Source organism: Sorex fumeus, unplaced genomic scaffold (assembly GCF_029834395.1).
Source record: "Sorex fumeus unplaced genomic scaffold, SorFum_2.1 ptg000125l, whole genome shotgun sequence".
Taxonomy (NCBI): Eukaryota; Metazoa; Chordata; class Mammalia; order Eulipotyphla; family Soricidae; genus Sorex; species Sorex fumeus.
In genome coordinates this window covers 1,855,042-1,874,524 of record NW_026606182.1, presented here as the reverse complement: position 1 = coordinate 1,874,524, position 19,483 = coordinate 1,855,042, and the positions used below count along the sequence as shown (strand labels likewise).

Sequence of the window (19,483 nt, the reverse complement as noted above, 5' to 3'; positions counted from 1 at the left end):
CACATCGCACCCTGGCGGGCAGGCCAGGGCTCCATCCCACGGCCCCGCGCCTCCCCTCCGCAGGTCATCGGGAAAACGGTGAGCACCCCCAGGCGAGCACTCACAGGTGGGGCGTGCCCCACCCGGGGAGCCCAGTGGCAGGCAGGTGAGGCGGGGGTCCCTGGGTCCCCGGAGTTCCAGGCCTTCTCTGGCGCCCGAGAGGCAGAGACTCAAACTCGCCACTGTGTTCCTGGGTTCCAGGCGGGGGCCCAGCCGGGGTGGGGGGTCTTTCGGGGGGGGGGGGCAGCTACCGTCTGGCCAAAGGCCCCAGAGTGCAGGCTCCTTTGCTCAGTGCCCTTTCTCCTCGAGGGGGCCGGGTGGGCTCCGAGCATGGCTTAGCGGGCAGGGCCCCTCCAAGGCTCCTCGCCGCTGGGCCTGCGGGGCTGAGCGGGAGTCGAGGAGGCAGTGCGGGGTACCTGGGCCACCCCAGCGGGACTCACAGGGTCTCTGGGCTGCCCCTCTCGGCCCTCCCCCATGGCCTCAGGCGCATCCTTGACCACATCGGTGGCACCCAGGGACAGAGCCTGGTCCCAGAACGCGCGCCCCTGACCACCCAGCCACCTCCCAGCACCCCCTTTTCTCTGATGGGGCCGCTGCCCCTAACTGTCGTAGCCTGGATGTGGGTTCTAGATCTTTTTTTGGGGGGGGAAGCACCTCTGACGATGCTCAGGGGATCCTCCTGGCGGTGCTCGGGGACTTTATGGAACGCTGGGGGGCGGGGGATTGGGCCTGGGCTGGCCACGTGCCAGGCAAACACCTTCCCCGCGGTCCCATCGCTCCAGTCCCGGATTCTAGATCCTTCTCCCTGAGCGGGGAGCTGCCCCTTGCAGCGCCCTGAGGCTGCCCCAGCGGCCCCCTGCCCCCTCCTGCCCCAAGGCCTTGACAGGCCCTGCCCGCACACCTCACCCCTGCGCAGGGCCTGCTGAGGTCGGGCGGGACATGAGTCTGAGAGGGGCTGCTGGCGTGGCCGTGGGGTCTTGGTGCAGAGCCCGAGTCTCATGGAGGGTACATTCGTGGATGAGGAGGGAGAGAAGAGCAAGAAAAGAAGGCAAGGAGTTCTGGAAGGTTCTAAGAGGTCAGACCTGGCAGCAGGGGAACTTGGAGGAAAAGACGTGTGTGTGTGTGTGTGTGTGTGTGTGTGTGTGTGTGAGTGTGTGTGTGTGAGAGAGAGAGAGAGAGAGAGAGAGAGAGAGAGAGAGACAGAGACAGAGAGAGAGACAGAGAACGAGACAGCGAGACAGCGAGACAGAGAGGGGGGAAAGGGAGAGTGAGAGAGAGAGAGGGAGGGTGAGAGAGAGAGAGAGAGGAGAGAGGGAGAGAGAGGAAAGAGGGAGGGAGAGAAAGAGGGAGAGAGAGGAGAGGGAGAGAGGGAGGGGAGGGAGAAGGAGAGAGGGAGAGGGAAAGAGAGAGGGAGGAGAGGGAGATGGAGAGGAAGAGAAGAAGGACAAAGAGAGCGGAAGGGAAGGAGCTGCTGACGGAGGAGGATCTCCCGGACCATATTGGGGTGCGGGCTCCGTGCCTCAGTGCCCCTCCTCCAGCCTGCCACCGTCCCAGACGGGCAGGGCCAGGTAGTCCTGCTGCTTCAGGGCCTTGAAGAGCTGGATGGCCGGCAGCTGGGGCGTGGGGGGGCCCTGCGGCTTCTTGCTGGGGACAGCCTGGTCCTCTGCATCTGCATCCGACCTGGGCGCGGGTGGGGCGGCCGGGGCCAGGTCTGGCAGGAAGCAGTAGTCGCCCACCTGCTGCAGCACCAGCAGCTCTTCGGGGTGTGGGGGCGCGGGGCAGGGCTCCCCAGGGCCCGGGGGACTGGGATTGAGCAGGGGGGACCCCGGAGCATGGCCTGAGGCCGGCGGGAGCTCCACGTAGTCTCCGAGCCCAGGCTTCACGGGGGCCACCCCCGGGCGGGCTGGGACTGAGGCGGGGGGCTGGGTCTGAGGCGGGGACCCCCGGGGGAGGACAGAGGGTCAGCTGTGCGCCCGTGACATAATCGGGGGCCGGTTGCCTGTCCTCCGGGGCCACCGCAGGGCGACTGTCCGGCGGGGAAGCCCCTGGCCCCAGCGAGGGCCCCGACTGTCCCTGCCCCCCGGGGGGCAGACACAGATAGTCCAAGGACCCTGCCGGCCGCAGATGGGGGGGGCGCTGGAAGGTCCCCGAGGCTGGGCAGTGAGCGACTGTGAGGCTGCCCCAGGTAGGGGCCGTTGAAGTGCAGGCCGAGCGGCCGGAGGCTCTCAGGGGTCCCGGGGCTCTCGGGGATCCCGGGGGCCGGTTCGGCGGGCGCCTCCCGGGCGCCTCTTGGGTCCTCGGTGGTGAGGGGTGACACCTCGCTGCGCCCCAAGTCTCCAGAAATCACCCTGTGGGGAGGGAGGTGCGGAGTGGGACCCTGGCCCCCCCTGGGGGCTCAGTCCTCATTCCTGGTACAGTTTTTGGGGCCCCCTTGGCAGTGCCCCAGGGGCTGGGGTCTCCTGGCAGGACCAGCCAACAGGCCTGCTGGCTCCAGGCTGGGGGGGCGCGCGGGGTGACTGGGGTGCTGGGGGCTCACTCTGCCCCTGGACCACAGCCCACCCGGCCTGCCCATCCCCCCCTTCTTGCTCTTACCGGCTGCTCCTGAGGGCAGGGCGGCCCCCACCACCCCTAGAGCACCAGGCTGTACCCGGCAGGGCCTGGGCAGCTGTGCAGACCCTCCCCCTCCGCCCACCCTCCCTCTGGGGGGGCCCTTTGCTTCCGTGCAGACCCCACCCGGGATCCCCGGTCCAGCAGATGCCCCCAGGGTCTCTCCCGGCTCCCCACGCCTGCCCCCAGCCCCCACGACCACCACACACTCACCCCTGTAGCGGGGAGAGCTGGCCGGGTCCCGTCCCCGGGTGTGGGGGTCGCCGGTTGGCTGGGAGCCGCAGCCCGGCACCCCCGTTCTGGAAGGAGAAGGGCAATAGTGTCGGGGGTCCTGCGGAGGGGGTATTTGACTGGGGGGCCCTGCTCATCTGAGCCCCCAGCACAGGGGCTGCCTGCCTCCCCCTCGGGGGTCCCGTCTGCACCCACAGACCTTCTGCTCAGAGGCTGTTCCTCCCGGCACCCCCAGACCCTCAGGGGCTCCCTGGCCCCGCCCCCCCGCCCCGACTCCCGGGCCCGTGTGGGGCCAGGAGCCCCCCTTGGGCCCCTACCTGGAACAGGAGGCTCTTGGCCGGGTTCGGGATTTTCTCCTCCCACTTCCGGTTTAGCCTGCAGCGCGGCCGGAGTAGGGGTCAGGCTCATGCACAGAGGGGAAACTGAGGCTCCTGGGTCCCGCAGCCCCGCCTGCCCGCCCGTGGTGCCGCTCACCTGTACCCGTAGACGCCGCAGAAGCGCAGGGCGGGCACCAAGGCCAGGGTGAGGAAGACCAGGACGAGGACCAGGCCCCAGGTGGGCAGCGCTGTGAGCCGGGAGGGAACCAGCATCAGTGTGTGTGTGGGGGGGGGCGGTCTGCGGGCGGGCTGAGCACCCCCCCAATGCCCAGTGCTTGGGAGAGGGAGACACGGGGCTCAGAGGCTGCACACGTGTGTGCATGTGCTGGGTACACGCACACATGTATGGCCGAGGTGCTTGTGTGCGTCTGTGTGTATGTGTGACTATCTGGGTGAAGTGCGGGTCTATGTGGGTGTGTGTATTTGTGTGTGGACGTACCCACATGGAAAGCGTGTGTCTCTATGGGTGTGCATGTGGTGAGTCTGTGCATGTGGCAGGCTCCGGGAAGCCTGGGGGGAGCAGTGGTTGTAGGCTGAGGCAATCCTGGGGACTTCCTGAAGGAGGCAGCACATATTTGAGACCTGGAGGAGCTGAGCAGGGTCTGAGGCCTCAAGAGCAAAGATGTGGGTGAAAGAACGAGCAGGCCCAGTGGGGGGCCTCCAGCACTGCACTGGGTGGGCTGGGGTCCGAAGGGCTCCTCTCCCCTCACCCCCTCCTCCTTCTGGTCCCTGCTGGTGCAGGGCTGCAGGGAGGCATAGGAGGAGCAGGAGTAGGAAGATGGGGGAGCCGGAAGGTGCACACGACCTCCAGTTCTGGGTTCATCTGGGCTCCTGCCATGGGCACGGGACCCGCCGGCCGAGTGGTCACTGGGCAGTGGCTGCCCCAGGTCATATCACAAGAGACAAAGCGCCAGCGAAAGGGAGGTTGGCGGTGAGACCTGCCCCCCGCTGTGCTCGCTGCCTCGTTTTCCTTCGAGGGCAAGATACTCAGGGCGGGGGTGGTCCCGTCTCCACGCTCTGGGATGTACCCCCGGGGGGGGGGGGGAAGACGTACCCCACTCAGTGTCCCAGACGCTCTCTTTGCTCCAATCGCTCCAGACTCCGTCGTAGCCGCCGTTGGTGGGCTTGACCCTGACCCGGGCCTGGTAGCGGGTGCCGGGCTCCAGCCGGGGCAGGGACATGCTGTGTGCGTTCCGGAGGGACTCCGATGCTGTGTCCTGGGGATGAAGGGCGTGACCCCCTCAGCCCCAGCTCTGCAGGACCCCAAGGGCTGGACCTGTGTCACCCCCAGGAGCCTCCCTGCAGCCCCAGAGGGATAGCTTGGGCTTGGCGACACAGGCCGACTCTGTGACCCGGCCCTGAGCAGCGCCCCGCCCCGCCCTCTGGGAGACCCCTCGGCCCCCGCTCCCTGGGGGCAGCCGGGCCCCCCATGCGGCCCTCCGAGGAGAGCAGGGCAGGATGCCTGGCACTGAACTTCAGCCCACTGCAGCCGCCTGCAGTGAACCTCAGGGCTGCGCCGCCTCTCCCTGCCTCAGTTTCCGCAGTCCTACCCCAAAGCTCCGAGACTGGTTCTAGGTTTCTGAGCTGGGCCCTGTGGTTGCACCCACAACCATAGAGGGCTGCCTGGAAGAAGAGATGACGGGCCCCGGGCCAGGGCTCTGCAGCTCTAACCGAGAGCAAGTCTGTTCAGTGGCTGAGTCCTGTGCGTCCAGGGTGCAAATCTTCTGGGAAAATGTTCCTGGGACTTCTTGGCTTTGCGGACCCGTCACCCCTCAGGCCCTCAGCCCCTGCCTCTGGACATCACTGCCCCTTGGTCACTCGGGGTAAGCCCTGGTGGGCTCAGCCGAGTCACATGACCTCACTGAGGTTAAGCACCTTCACCGCCCGCACAGCGTCGGGCTCTCTGACTTCCAGGGACCTGTCCTGAGGGGTCCGTGGCTGGGACCCAGGTGCCCGCAGGACTCTCTCCTGAGTGCTCCTTGCGAACCCTCACCTCCCACGAGGCCTCTTTGCTCTTGTACTGGACCTGGAAGGTCCAGCCGATGTGCTCGTACTCCATCCTCTCCGTCGTCCAGTTCAGGCTGTAGCTGTCCCCCACCTTGGTCACGCTCAGGGTCGGCCGGGCTATCTGGACTGGAGCGGGGACATTCAGGGGCCTCGTCTCCATCCTGCTCCCTGGGATGCCCCCCAGGGCCCCTCTGCACCCCAACACACAGCGGCACTGCCCTGCCCCGGCATCTCTGGGGATGCTCAGACGCGCCTGGCCGGGATGAGGGAGAGTGACTTCTAGGGGCGCCGGCCCCAGGGCGAGCCCCGCTCGCGTCTCCCTGCTAGAGCAGCATCTGCGTGTGAGGAACATGGAGCGTGTCCCGGTGCCCTTCTGTGTGACTCCCCCCAGCTGCGGAGGGAGGGGCAGGTGGGACCGGTCCGCAGCGGGCAGGCACAGAGGCCCGTGTGGGGATGGAGGGCCCTGACCCAGGGGCCCAGGAAAAGGTCCACACCACCCTCGCCACCACAAGTCAGGCGGGGTCCCCACTGCGGAGCAGAAGTCCGGGACGGTCTTGCGGGGGACTAGCCCGTGCCCGCGTCCTCCTCGGCCAAAGCAGTTCAGCCTTCAGCGCTGCTGATGGCTAGAAACACCCGCCGGGCCCCACACTGCAGCCTGGCAGGAGGGCCAGAAGCTGCAGGCCCAATGTCTGTGGGCAGTGGTCCTGCGGGCCGGAGAGGGCTCTCTCGAGGAACCCCGTCCTTCTCCTCCTCCTCCCCCTCTGCTCCTGCACCGCTGTACCCCGGTTTTTCCTACTTCAACAAGACACTGGAAGGGGCCCTGCCCATGGACTGTGTGGGGGACAGTGACGCCCCGGAGACTGGACCGTGAGGAGCCCTGCATTCACATGGGACACACATGAACCAGGCCATGGCAGGCCCCCAGCACAGGCACACACACATATGCACACGTGCAAACACACAGCCACATTTACACTGTAACAAAAACACATACATGCCCACACACATACACGTCTACACGCATGCATATGCATAAGCACAAATGCACTCCGTACAAACACATGAGAGCACAAATGCATGCACACTCACCAACACGTCAGTGCATGACCTCACACACTATACCTGCAATCCGCAGATACACACATGCACATGACATACAGACACACCCACCACACATACACACACAAACACACACATGCATACACATGTACACAATCTATGTGTGCATAAAGCAGACACACAGACTTAAGCACGTGCACACACATGCACTCATGCACGCACACACACGCATGCGCGCATGCACACACGCACACAAGGCATGTACACACATGCACGTACACGCACACACACGCACACACACATGTATACACACACGCACATGCATGCAGACAAGCACACATGTATATATACGTGCATGTACACACATGTACACACGTAGGCAAGCATGTATACACACATATACACACGCACAAGCATACAGACAAGCACACGTGTATACATATATGCATGTGCACATAGTCATGCACATGCATGTACACGCAGGTGCGCACACAAGCACGCATGTTCACGTGCATGCGTGTACACACATGCACACACAGGCATGCATGTATACACACACGCACGCACACAAGGAATGTACACACATGCATGTACACTCACGCACACACATAGGCACACATGTGTGCAGACAAGCACACATGTATACATACGTGCATGTACACACATGCACACACGTAGGCAAGCATGTATACAAACAACACACACACGCACAAGCGTACAGACAAGCACACGTGTATACATACATGCAGGTGCACATAGTCATGCACATGCATGTACACGCAGGCGCGCACACGAGCACGCATGTTCACGTGCGTGCGCGTACACACGTGCACACACACAGGCACGCATGTATACACGCACGCATGCACACAGACGCGCGCGCACACACGCAAGCACGCGCCTGCAGCGCCCGGGCCGCACTCACTGTTGTTCGAGCTCTTGATGAGCTTCTCCTCGCCGCGGGGCCTCACGGACACCGTGTACCGGCTCTGGGGCTCGGGCGCGGGCACGCGGATCTCGCAGCGGTGCCGGGTGTAGCCGCTGCCGCGCGGCTCCCGCCACACGGGGGCGCACTCCTCCTCCCTGGGGAGCCGGGAGTGAGGGTGCGGGGCGGGGGCCACCCCCCCCCCCCCCCCACCCGGGCCTGCAGGAGGTGGCGCGGGGCACACTCACGCGGCGCCGGGGCTGGGTGTGTAGAAGAGGGAGAAGGGCAGGGAGCGGGCCACCTCGGAGTGCACGTCCCAGGAGCAGCGCAGCGCGTGCGCCCCGTCGAACAGGCACTGCAGATTGTGGGGCTGCGCCGCGTCGCCTGCGGGGAGACCGAGGCCTGCACCCGGGCCCACCCCGGCCCTGCCCCCCGGGGGCATCCCGCTCCCGGGCTTTGGGGTCCGGCTGCAGCCCGGGCCTGCCCGCGGGGTCTGGACAGGGCAGAGACTGACTTCTGGGGAGCTCGGGGCTGAGTTTCCGTGTCGGGGGCTTAGCATGAGTGATACGATTGCACGGACTGTGTCATTGTCCTGGCAGCACCAGGGTCGAGGTCACGGCCCGGCCAGGGAAGGGGCATGGAAGATTCTGGAACCCCGTAGTGAGGCCTCCCAGCTGGTGGTTGAGTGGAGGGACTGTCCCCCGGGGGCTTGGCCCTGTTGCCTCCTTACCGAATGGAGAGTCCCAGGGCACCTCGGCACTCCACCTGCTGGGCTGTCCGGAGAACCCCGAGCCGGGGGCCAGCTGGGCGCGCACTCGGGCCAGGTAGGTGCCAGGGGGCAGGAGCTGGCGTGCCAGGACCGCGCGGGAGGAGCTGGCATAGATGGTGGAGGCGTCCTGCGGAGAAGGCGGTTGGAGCAGGTGCTGTGTGCAGGGGGTCCCTGGGCTCAGGGCGCCAGTGCCCAGGGGCTTCCTACCTCCCAGGAGTCCTGGAGCCGCCGGTATGCCACCTCGAACTGCAGGTTTGACAGCCAGGGGCTCTGCGTCATGTTCCAGGTTAGCAGGAAACTGTCCCGGTCAGCACTGACCTGGAGGTCCGTGGGTGTCGGGGGCTGCACTGCAGGGGTGGGGAGAGGGCTCGTGAGGGGCTGAGTAATGCAAGTACCTGCACCGCAGCCTGAGGGCGCCCTCTGAGACTGACCGGCTCGCCTGCAACCTTCTGGCTCTAGAACGTGCACCTGACCCAGAACCCCTGCACCAGGCAGCGTGCAGGACTGAGGGTCCGTGACGCTGCCTTGCGGCCTCCTGCCAGCAGAGGGCGCCGTGGCCCGCGTTTCTCTCGCCGCACACCTGGCTTCACCTGCCTTCCGAGCATCCCAAAAGGCTCCGTCTCCCGCACCTTCTAGAATAATTGCCTCTCCAGGCTGGCCTCTTTGCTTTTGTTCCTCTCCTCCACCTGGGAAGGAACTGGAAGGAACTTGTGGGTGGCCCGGTTGGATCTTTGCATTAAATAAAACTTTCTGCAATCTCTCTCTCTCTCTCTGTCTCTGTCTCTCTCTCTCTCTCTCTCTCTCTCTCTCTCTCTCTCTCTCTCTCTCTCTCTCCTTTTCTCTTTGGTTTGGGACCGCACCTGGAGATGCTCAGGGGTAACTCCTGGCTCCACCTTCAGGAATCACTCCTGGCGGTGCTTGGGGGGGGCATATGGGGTGCCAGGGGCTGAATCTGGGTTGTTGGGGTGCAAGGTTGTACCATCGCCATTGCTCCAGCTGCACAATCTTTTTTTTTTCTTTTTGGGTCACACCCAGCGATGCACAGGGGTTACTCCTGGCTCTGCACTCAGGAATCAGTCTTGGCAGTGCTCAGGGGACCATATGGGATGCTGGGAATCGAACCCAGGTCGGCTGTGTGCAAGGCAAACGCCCTCCCCGCTGTGCTATCACTCCAAGCCCCCCACAATCTTTATTTTTTAACTTCACTTTGACCCCCTTCCCCAACCCGCCCCCCTCCCCCCACCCCCCAGCGACTTCTCAGGGTTCTGGGGTTAAGAAAGAGAACACAAGGGGCTGAGGCTTGCGGCTTGGAGGAGGGGACAGCCCCTTTCTGGGAGAAGCCCCCGACTTCCTTATGTTGATCTGGAGAGACAGCGTCTTAGGAATACTTGCCCTGAGCGGACCCCAGGCCCCTGTTCTTGGAACCTCCCGGCCCGGCCCGGCCCGGGGACCCCGTCTCACCGTGCTGGGCCAGGGTCACGTTGAGCTGCGCGCCCAGCGGCCTGTTGGGCTGGAAGGAGAAGTAGTCGTAGTCGGCCAGGACGAACAGCTTGCGAGGGATCTCACACTCTCGGGACACACAGCCTGGGCACGGGGCCCCCGTCCAGGACAGGTCATCGCTCTGCTCACAGGACACGGGCTGCGGGGGGTCACTGCCAGGGGGCGGCAGGGTTAACCAGGAGCTCGCATTCGGCCTGCCCGCTCCTGAGACTGCCAGGGGTGATCCCTGAGCACTGTTGGATGAGGCTCCACCACCAATCATACCACCTCGAGGGCTGGGCAGAGGGTTCAGAGGGTGAGTGCACAGGCTCTGCTTGTGGGGGCCCAGGTTCGATTCCCAGCACTGTCTGATTCCCCCCCCAGGACTGCTGGGAGGGACCCCCCCAAGTTCTGAGCGTCAGAGCGTTCCCTGAGCATGGCCGGGCGTGAGAAAATATGCTGAGTGAAAAGGAAAGTACTGGGACTGAGTAGTTGCCAACCAGCAACGGAGGTTGGGAGCCCACAGGGCCTCCTGAAATGAGATGTGGGGTGAGGGCAGGCAGGTTGGTAGAAACTAGGACATTTGAGCGGAAATATGAAGGGGGTGAGGGAGGGAGAGCCGTGGGACTCGGGCAAAGGAGACTTCGGGTCCTTTCTGGGAAAAGCATGTGCCAAGGCCCTGTGGTGGGCAGGCAATGGTTGAGTTGTGGGGTGACAGGAAGTGGGGGACCAGGGAGTGTTGAGTGGTGGGTAGGAGGGTAATGGTTGAGCCGAGGTGCTGGGAAGCCCAGAGCTTGGAAAGATTTAGGGAGTTTGGGTCGGGGACGAACTCTTGTGTTTGGGCCGAAGCACAGGGGAGCTGGGCTGGGCTGCAGGCCGACTGGAGGGCATTGGTGGACGTGCTTCTGGAACATTCCTGATCTGCATGTGGCTCGAAGCATGGGCCGACCACACGCTCTCTGCGCTTGCTGATAGATGGGGCTGAGCGAGGAGGGGCTGAAGGGTGGGCGAGCCGGGAAGCATCAACCAGACCCTCGGAATGTTTGACTGGGCCGCAGACAGCGTCCCCCAGTGGTGGGAGGTGGGACTGCGGGGACAGAGCCCAGATCTGGGTTGGGGGGTTTGGGCCGAAGGGGCCTGTTGGGAAGGCCGAGGGGGGCGGTCTGGGCAGGAGGGGGCAAATGAGAGCCCCGCTGACCCCCTGCCCCACGCCCCAGTCCCGCCCCCCGTGTCCACTCACGCGTTGAGCCTGCGCAGGAGGGTGAGGCCGAGGAGGCTGCGGGCCCCGGGGGACTCGGCCCAGCGGCACCGGATGCGGCTGGTGTAGTCGTTGTAGCAGCGGAGACTCTGCAGCGGGGACTGCCCTGCAGGGACCCGCCGGTCACTCCTGGCCCCACCAGCCCCGCCCCCGCCCCCGCCCCTCCTGGTCCTGGCCGCGTGTGGCTGCCGGGCGGAACCCCCAGGGGCCAGGGTGGGGTCCTGCTAGGGGGCTCCTGGGGTGGACACCTTCTTTGGGGCACACGCCGACTTCTAGACTCCTCTCAGCACCCCCTGAACCCCGCTGGACCCTCCCTGGTGGGTCTGGACCCCCGGGAGCCTGGGGGCGCCTCTGCCTCACCTCCGGGGCAACACCCGAGCCCCCGCTCTGCTAGGGGGTCCCCGGGGGTGGGGGTGGGGAAGGGGATGTGGGACCGAGGTTGTCCGAGGTCCCTGGGCTCAGTGACTCAGGACCCCGTCGCCGGCACCCACTGCCAAGCAGAAGGGGGTGTTGGGGGTTGGGCCGGGAGGGGGCCCCAGGCTGACTTAATGCAGGAAGATGAGAACGTGAAAGTAATGGGATGGGGGTGTGGCACACAGAAGGTTCTGGAAGAGTCAGTTTGGGATTGGGGGCTTTGAATGGCACCCAAGGGGAGGGAGGTCCCAGAGTCAGAGAGAGCGGAACTGGCGGGAAATAGGAGGGGGGGATGGTGAGGGACAGAGGAGGGAGGAGGGAGGTGGGAGGGAGAGGGGTAGGGGTCTGGGGTCTGGGAGCTTCCTGGGGACCTAGAGGGGCCAGGCGGGAGCTGGGGGGGCTCACCTTGGGCGCTGGCCAGGAGGGGCCCCCAGCATAGGGCCAGCAAGGCGCCGGGCAGCATCGTCTCCCTCAGGGTCATCCTGGGACGCGTGGGGGGTGCACAGGGTGACGCGGGGTCCTCACTGCTCTGCCGGCGCTGGGGGCCAGGCCGGAGTCATGTCTGGGTGCCTGCGAAGGGCCCAGCACCCCGCGTCCTCAGGCCGGCGGGAGGAACGTCAGCGCACCCCAGAACAGGCTTGCGGGGCGGGCCTGGGGTCCCAGAAGGTCGGGCACGGGGTCCCCTGGCCAGGTGACCAGACTGGACTGTCCTACGTGGCTCTGGGTGGGCTCCCAGAATCCTCTCGGGCTGAGCACGTGGCCTAGGGCACACACGGCCCCGGGCGCAGCCTCCCACCCCCCTCTCACTTCCCTTTTCTTCACAGCCGCAGCTGGGGTTCCGCTTTGCACTTCCAGGCCCTGGGAAGTACCTGCAGAGTATAAGGGCAGATGCTGTGTGGACACACACAGGTACACACATGCACACACACTCACACATGCACAAATTCACACACATGCATGTACACACATTCACACATGCACACACATTCGCGCGTGTACACACCACACACACGCACACACTCACATATGTGTATACACATTCACACGTACAAACAAGCACACACATGCATGTACACACACGCATGTACACACACGCACACATTCACGCGTGTACACACTCACCACACACATGCACACACTCACACACATGTGTACATACATTCACACACAAACACACATGCACACACATGTATGTACGCACATGCACACATTCATGCATGTACACACTCACCCTACACATGCGCGCACACTCACACGGGCACGCACACACAGACATGCTCACATGCACACACATGAGGACAGACACATGTATACACTCACACACATGCATACATATGCACACACTCATACACATGCACATACATGTGTACACTCACACATGTGCACAAACACACACACTCCACACACTGACACAGTCACACTTCATACACACATTCACAGTCTCCCCCTCCCTCCTCTCCTCCCTTCCTCCCCTCCTTCTTCCCACCTTCCAAATATCACCCAGGAAGCCCGGAAGCCCCCCTCCCTGCGATTCACCCACCAGGCTGGCAGTTCCGTGCAAGTTCCTAAAGACACGGTGCTTGGGCCCCGTGGTGTTGGGCATTACCCAGACCCTGCTGGTGAGTTCTGGGGCCCCCAGGACTGCACCTTGTGCAGCTTGGAGGACTCTGTACTGCTGGGAATTGGACCAGGAATGGTTGCATGCCAGACATGCACCATAACCCCGAAGCTATCTCTCTGCCCTGCTGCCTTTCCTCTTTTTTTTCTAACCTGCAACTGATAAATGATGGCTGGAGCTGCAGCAGCTGTTTTGGGCCCTTGAGAACGGAAGTCATGTACAACAGCAAGAGAAGGATCTGAATCCCTTTCCTCAGCGTAGGACATCAGGACCTCAGAGACCCTGCCTCTAGCCGCCTTCCTTGAGGGGAAAGTGGGTCTCTCCAGCGAAAGTCATTGTTACAAGGGGATCTTTTCATCTGATACATTTGATACAATTGAAAACAGAGGAAATGTCTCCCAGCCCCACAAAAGAGACAGTCCGCTGAGCAAAGGGCGTGATTCATTTCTCTTTAGCAGTAGCAGAACTTTCACTCATCCAAGAATAAAAGGGAACAAACAAGGTGATTTTCTTTCTTCTTTTTTTTTTTTTCCTTTTGGCCACACACAGTGGTTCTCAGAGATTAGGCAGCGCCTGGGGCAGCCCGTGTTGTGCCGATCACTCCACGGTCAGCCCTTACAAGGGAAGCACCCTGCCTCTGTCCCGTTTCTCTAGTCCTAGACCATCGGAATGGAACCAGAACAGCATAAGTTCCCCCACCCCAAGGAACAGCAAATGCTAGTTAGAGAGCGAAGTCGGAAAAACACTCGACTCAGAGGTCTAAACCAAGCATCATGGCATGTCAAAAGTCAAGCTTCTGGGCTGGAGTGATAGCACAGCGGGTAGGGCTTTTGCCTTGCACGCAGTCGACCTGGGTTCGATTCCCAGCATCCCATAGGGTCCCCCAAGCACCACCAGGAGGAATTCCTGAGTGCCTGAGCCAGGAGTAACCGCTGTGCATCGCCAGATGTGACCCAAAAAACAAAAACCAAAAAGCAAAAACGTCAAGCTTTCTTAGAAGTTGTGAACACATCAGGACAGAGAAGACATTCCAAAAATTCTTAAAAAAAAGAAAAAAAGATGGAGGCCAGCCGCACATGCTGGGGGAAAAGGCAGCTTAGAGAAGGGAGCACCAAATAAAGGATGTTGGGAGGATCCTCCCAGGATGGGAGAAGCATGCTGAAAGTAGACTACAGACCGAACATGATTGCCACTCAATGCCTCTTTTGCAAACCTCAGCACCCAAAAGGAGAGAGAGAACAAAAGGGAATGCCCTGCCACAGAGGCAGGGTGGGAGTGGGGCATGGGGGGTGGGAGGGGTACTGGGATCAGTGGTGGTGGAGAATGGGCACTGGTGGAGGGATGGGTACTCGATCATTGTACAACTGAAACCCAAGCACAAAAAAGTTGTAAGTCTACAACTGTACCTCTTGGTGTTTCACTAATAAAAATTAAAAAAAAAAGTCAAAGAAATGACTTTAGGAGATGTTCCAGGGGTTGAGTCCCAGAGGGGAGAGACTGAAGGTGGTGAGCTATAGCCGGGGTGAGCAGAGAACCCACAGATGCTAGAGAAGGAGGAGGAGAGGGTCCGGGATGCTAACGCCAGACCCCCCCGTGAGGGCTGACGCGTTTCACATGCAGCTTTGAGGGCTCCCGTGAGCTGGGAGAGGAGGTCGCTGCCAGCTCCGGAGAACATCAGGGAAGACGGCAAAATCTGCTGAGGACCTGGTGGTGTTCGGATGCTTAGCCTTTGATGGTACCCAGGGGTGGACAAGAAGTGTAAGTGATGATGATGTGTTATGTGGATGGAGTGAGAAGAAATGGGGGAAAACATGGGCCATAGAGTGGGAGGGGGCAGGTTGGGGGAAAAGTCAGGAGAAGGAGAAAGAAGGAAGCAGAAACATCTTCCCACTCATCACAATTCTGCCAACTCCCCAAAGGATCCTCCCCCCGCCTTCATTTTGGATGGCACCCAGTGATGCTCAGGGGTTCCTCCTGGCTCATGCACTCAGGAATTACTCCTGGCGGTGCTCAGGGGACCCTATGGGATGCTGGGAATTAAACCTGGGGCAGGCTGCATGCAAGGCAGATGCCCTCCCCGCTATGCTATCGCTCCAGCCCTCCCCCATAAAGGATCTTTTTGATGGGGCTTGGCCAATGGTTGCCCAGTGAGAACGAATCAAAGATGAGTGACTGGCTCTGTAAGGTTCCAGGACCAGGGGAGCAGATCGCTGGACTGAGCACAGCAAGGAAAGACACACAGCAGGAATCTGGGAATTGTCATGGTACCAACAGCGATGTCAAGACTGTTGGCTGCTGAGTTTCGAAGCTGGATTGTTACGTAGGACCCCTCCTTCCAAACTCCAGGTGAAGCAAAGCCGTGAAAGTCCAAAGTGAGGGGCTAGCATGCGGCCGACCCGGGTTCGATTCCCAGCCTCCCATAGGGTCCCCTGAGTATATCCAGGAGTGATTCCTGAATGCAGAGTCAGAAGTAACCCCTGAGCATTGCTGGGGTGCCCCCCCCAAAAAACAAAAAAACTGTCACGGTCACAGTCCTCCCGTTATTCATCGATTTTCTCGAGTGGGCCCAGTAAGGTCTCCATCGTGAGAACTTGTTGTTACTGTGTTTGGCATATTGAATACGTCACGGGGAGCTTGCCAGTCTTTGCCTTGCGGGCGAGATACTCTCAGTAGCTTGCTGGACTCTCTGAGAGGGGCGGAAGAATCGAACCTGGCTTGACCAGGCTGGCTGCGCGCAAGGCAAACGCCCTACCCGCTGTGCTATCGCTCTAGCCTTAAACAAACGAACAAACGAACGAAACCCATGCTAAAGAGAACAGCTACGGGAAATCTGCCAGAATATTTCCAATATATGGAACCAATTGCTAACAAGTCATATTAATGTGCAAACGACAAAGAGCGTGTCAGACCAAGGGACAGAGGACATTTCCCGGTTCTGCCCGAGCGGGAGGGAGAGGCTGGTGAGCATATAAACAACATTGGCTTCCCTCCTCATCAGGGAAAGAAAAACCTCCGAGCCAGAGAGAGAGCTTTCGTATTCATTATCTCGACAAAATGGAAAGAGCGAGACTTTCCCCAAAGAGAAATTAGCCCTTTTAAAGAAACAATCCTTGGGGGTGGGGGGGAGCGGGGTGTGTGTGTGAATTCGGCTCTTTTGAGGATTCTTTCACCAACTCTATTAAAATTGTCAAAGGGCAAATCTCTTGCCCGGTACTTTTGCTTCCAGGAAACTGGGCTTGTAGCAGTGTTGTTCCGGCGTGGGAATAGCCTGAGTGCTTATCAACACGAGTTCGAGAAAGCTATGGGGCTGATAAACACCACAAATTTCCTGGGGTTCATCAATGAGCTCAAGTTTAAGTGAATTCCTAAGAAAAACTGTCCAAAGCGTCTTGTTAAGTTACAGTGCAGGGGCTGGAGCCATAGCACAGGGAGGAAGGCATTTGCCTTGCACACGGCTGACCTGGGTTCGAGTCCCAGCATCCCATATGGTCCCCCGAGCACCGCCAGGAGTAATTCCTGAGTGCAGAGCCAGGAGGAACCCCTGTGCATCGCCGGGTGTGACCCAAAAAGAATAAAAAAATAAAAAAGGAAAAGGAAAGAAAAAAATGTTGTAGTACAAGCTACACTTCTATTATGCACACAGAAAAACTCTAGGGGGACCCCTGGGAACAGCTCTGGGGCTCAAGCCGTCACCTTGGAAGTGAGAGGCCTTGAGTGGGATTCCTGGTTACCCCCACATGTGCCGGACCAGGTCCTGGTGGTTCCGCTGTGTGCCCCCCCACCCCCCAGCATGTGTGCAAACATCATCACGACAGTAAAAGTGAGCACTGTGAACTCTGAGACAAAAGTGGGTGACAAGTCTTCCCAGAGCACTGTGGCGGAAGGTGTGAGCATCCCACTCAATGTGGAGACTCCCCCAGAGAGGGAAGGAAAGAGAAGAAAGAAACAAGTTTTGGGGGAGGCGGGAAGGGGCCTCGGGGCGCCCCGTGAGAGGTGTGCCGCATTCCTTTGAACATTCACTCTCGGGGGGCCTTGCCGGGTCATGCTGATCACCACTGTGACAGTGCCGTGACCAACCCGGACGGCCCGTGGGTCTCACATGCATAAACAAAAACCCACTCATGGGGCCGGAGCCATAGCACAGCGGGGAGGGCATTTGCCTTGCATGCAGCCGATCCGGATTCCATTCCCGGCATCCCGTATGGTTCCCTGAGCACCGCCAGGAGTAATTCCCGAGTGTAGAGCCAAGAGTAACCCCTGTGCATTGCCAGGTGTGACCCCCCCCTAAAAAAAAAAAAGAATAATTTCTGGGGCTGGAGAGATAGCACAGCGGGTAGGGCATTTGCCTTGCACGCAGCCGACCCGGGTTCGATTCCCAGCTTCCCACATGGTCCCCTGAGCACCGCCAGGAGTAACTCCTGAGTGCAGAGCCAGGAGGAAACCCTGAGCATCGCTGGATGTGACCCAAAAAAAGCCCCCCCCCCCAAAAAAAAAGACATTACTTGCGAGAAAGTACAAGCGGGCCGGCTTTGCTCCCCTCTAAACTCTCAGTGAGGGGGGAAGGACGGTGCCCAGAGAGCAGTTCCTGGAGTTCTAGAACGTCAGCAGCAGCCAGTGAAACAGCACTCAGCAGCTCTGCCCTACAGGGACCTCGGGAGGCTGCCACCCTGGGGCCCACACAAGCACCTGCCTTCCTGCCACAGGGCGAGCGCCTGTCCCCACCCCAACACAGGCGCCCCCAGATGCTCACCCATCTGGCTTTGGGGCCAGGCCCAAGTCCCCGGACTCGAGCCCAAGTCAGGGAGGACCTAGAGTAAGAATGATTTTTCTGGGAGAAGAGGTTGCCCCGGCAAGGAGAGGCTCAGCTCGTCCCCTGCGCTCCAGCCCCTGAAGTCACCAGGAGTACCCAGCACCTCATGGGCACACACTAGCTACAGGCACTCTGCCCCATGTACAGACACACACGCACACACACGGACACACATACGCACACACGTATGCACACATACACACGCACACACATGCATACACACATTCTCTCTATTCCCAGATGCATGGACACACACTCACATACACACTCGAAATTCTAGGTGTATGCTCTCTCTCTCTCTCTCGCTCTCTCTCTAATTCCAGATGCATGCACACACACACAACACATACACACACACTCTCTCTCTAATTCCAGGTGCACACACACATATACACACACGCACACACTCTAATTCCAGGTGCACACACACACACACTCTCTCTCTCTAATTCCAGGTACACACACACATGCACACACATGCACACACATGCACACACATGCACACACAAACACACACTCTCTAATTCCAGGTGCACACACACACATTCGCACACACAACACTCTCTCTCTAATTCCAGGTGCACACACACACATTCGCACACACACACTCACTCTCTCTAATTCCAGGTGCACGTGCGCACACACACACAGACACACACACACACTCTCTCTCTCCAGGTGCCAGGGTGTGTGGCTCTTCCCACTGCAGGCCCTGGGCACCCAGCCCCACGGCCACCAGTGAGGGACCAAGCGGGACAGACGGGAACTCGGGTGTGCGGCTTCCACCGCCGCCCCCCGACACACTTTACCCCAGCGACTGGGCCTGAACCCCCGGAGTCCCGGGCTCCCCCTCCGCCCTCCCAGACTCCCGCAGCCCCTGCTCCACCCGGCTGTTCCCCTCACCTCTCCAGGCTGGAGCAGCAGTTTCCTGCCAGAGTCTGGGGCGCTGGGGAGCCTCGTTGCTTTCTATTCAGCCGGCGCGCCCCGTCTTGGGAAACAGACGCAGAAAGAGGAAGTGACAGCGCCAGGCCTGTCTCTGCCCCCAGAGAGTCTTCCCGGAGCACCCCCAGCCCCTCAGAATCGGGCGCATCCACAGGGCTGTTGTCCCGAGGGCCCGGGAACCCGCCACTGTGTCTCTGCTTGTGTCTCTCCCCTCCTGCCTGCTCCTGTTTGTGATGGTGTGTGTGTGTGTGTGTGTGTGTGTGTGTGTGTGTGTGTGTGTGTGTGTATGTGTTGCAGGCAGTGTGGGCAGGAGCCCCTGGGACCTGGCCTAGACCACCCGCTGGGCCCCCACTCCTACTCAGACTGGTGTGGGAGGATGCTTAGTCGACGTTCACACCCTCCCTGCCCCTCAGGTCAGCTCCTGGCTGTGACCTCCGTGAATGTGTCTCTGGACATTCTCCATGGACGTGTCTACACAGGCAAGGGGCCCTGGTGATGCAAGTGTTAATTTCTGCTGCCTGGAATTCCTGGGTGTGATGATCTGATGCATGGAGGGTCCCTCTTCCTCGGAAGACCCCTCGGAAGATTCACAGTCTCTGAATGCATTGTCTTATTGAAGGGAGGTGAAGGAATTCTCAAACACCCCCATACAGATTAAAAAAAAGAAAAATGAAACCCAAACCAAAGACCATAAAAAGTGACCCAGGGTCTGAAAGTCAAGTCTGAGCAAACAGGAAATGCAGAACTGCATTTGCTCTTGGCAAACAAAAGGAGTTTGTATTTTTTTTTCTCTTTTGGGTCACACCTGGCGATGCACAGGGGTAACTCCTGACTTTGCACTCAAGAATCAGTCCTGGTGCTCAGGGAACCCTATGGGATGCTGGGAATCGAACCTGGGTTGGCTGCGTGCAAGGCAAACGCCCTCCCCGCTGTGCTATCCTTCCAGCT

The 19,483-nt window shown here is 60.6% G+C and overlaps 1 protein-coding gene across 1 annotated transcript; it reads right to left on the bottom strand.

Annotated features, from left to right (window-relative positions):
* Nucleotides 1–1,418: 1,418 nt before the first annotated feature.
* On the bottom strand, nucleotides 1,419–11,651 carry CSF2RB (colony stimulating factor 2 receptor subunit beta). The gene is given in 15 exon segments (XM_056137464.1): nucleotides 1,419–1,929; nucleotides 1,931–2,150; nucleotides 2,209–2,387; nucleotides 2,860–2,945; nucleotides 3,195–3,252; nucleotides 3,352–3,442; nucleotides 4,309–4,471; nucleotides 5,248–5,387; nucleotides 7,246–7,403; nucleotides 7,494–7,629; nucleotides 7,976–8,141; nucleotides 8,222–8,361; nucleotides 9,476–9,666; nucleotides 10,734–10,857; nucleotides 11,571–11,651. Coding segments are annotated over 15 exon segments (2,298 nt in total). The 5' UTR covers nucleotides 11,647–11,651; the 3' UTR covers nucleotides 1,419–1,559.
* Nucleotides 11,652–19,483: the final 7,832 nt, after the last annotated feature.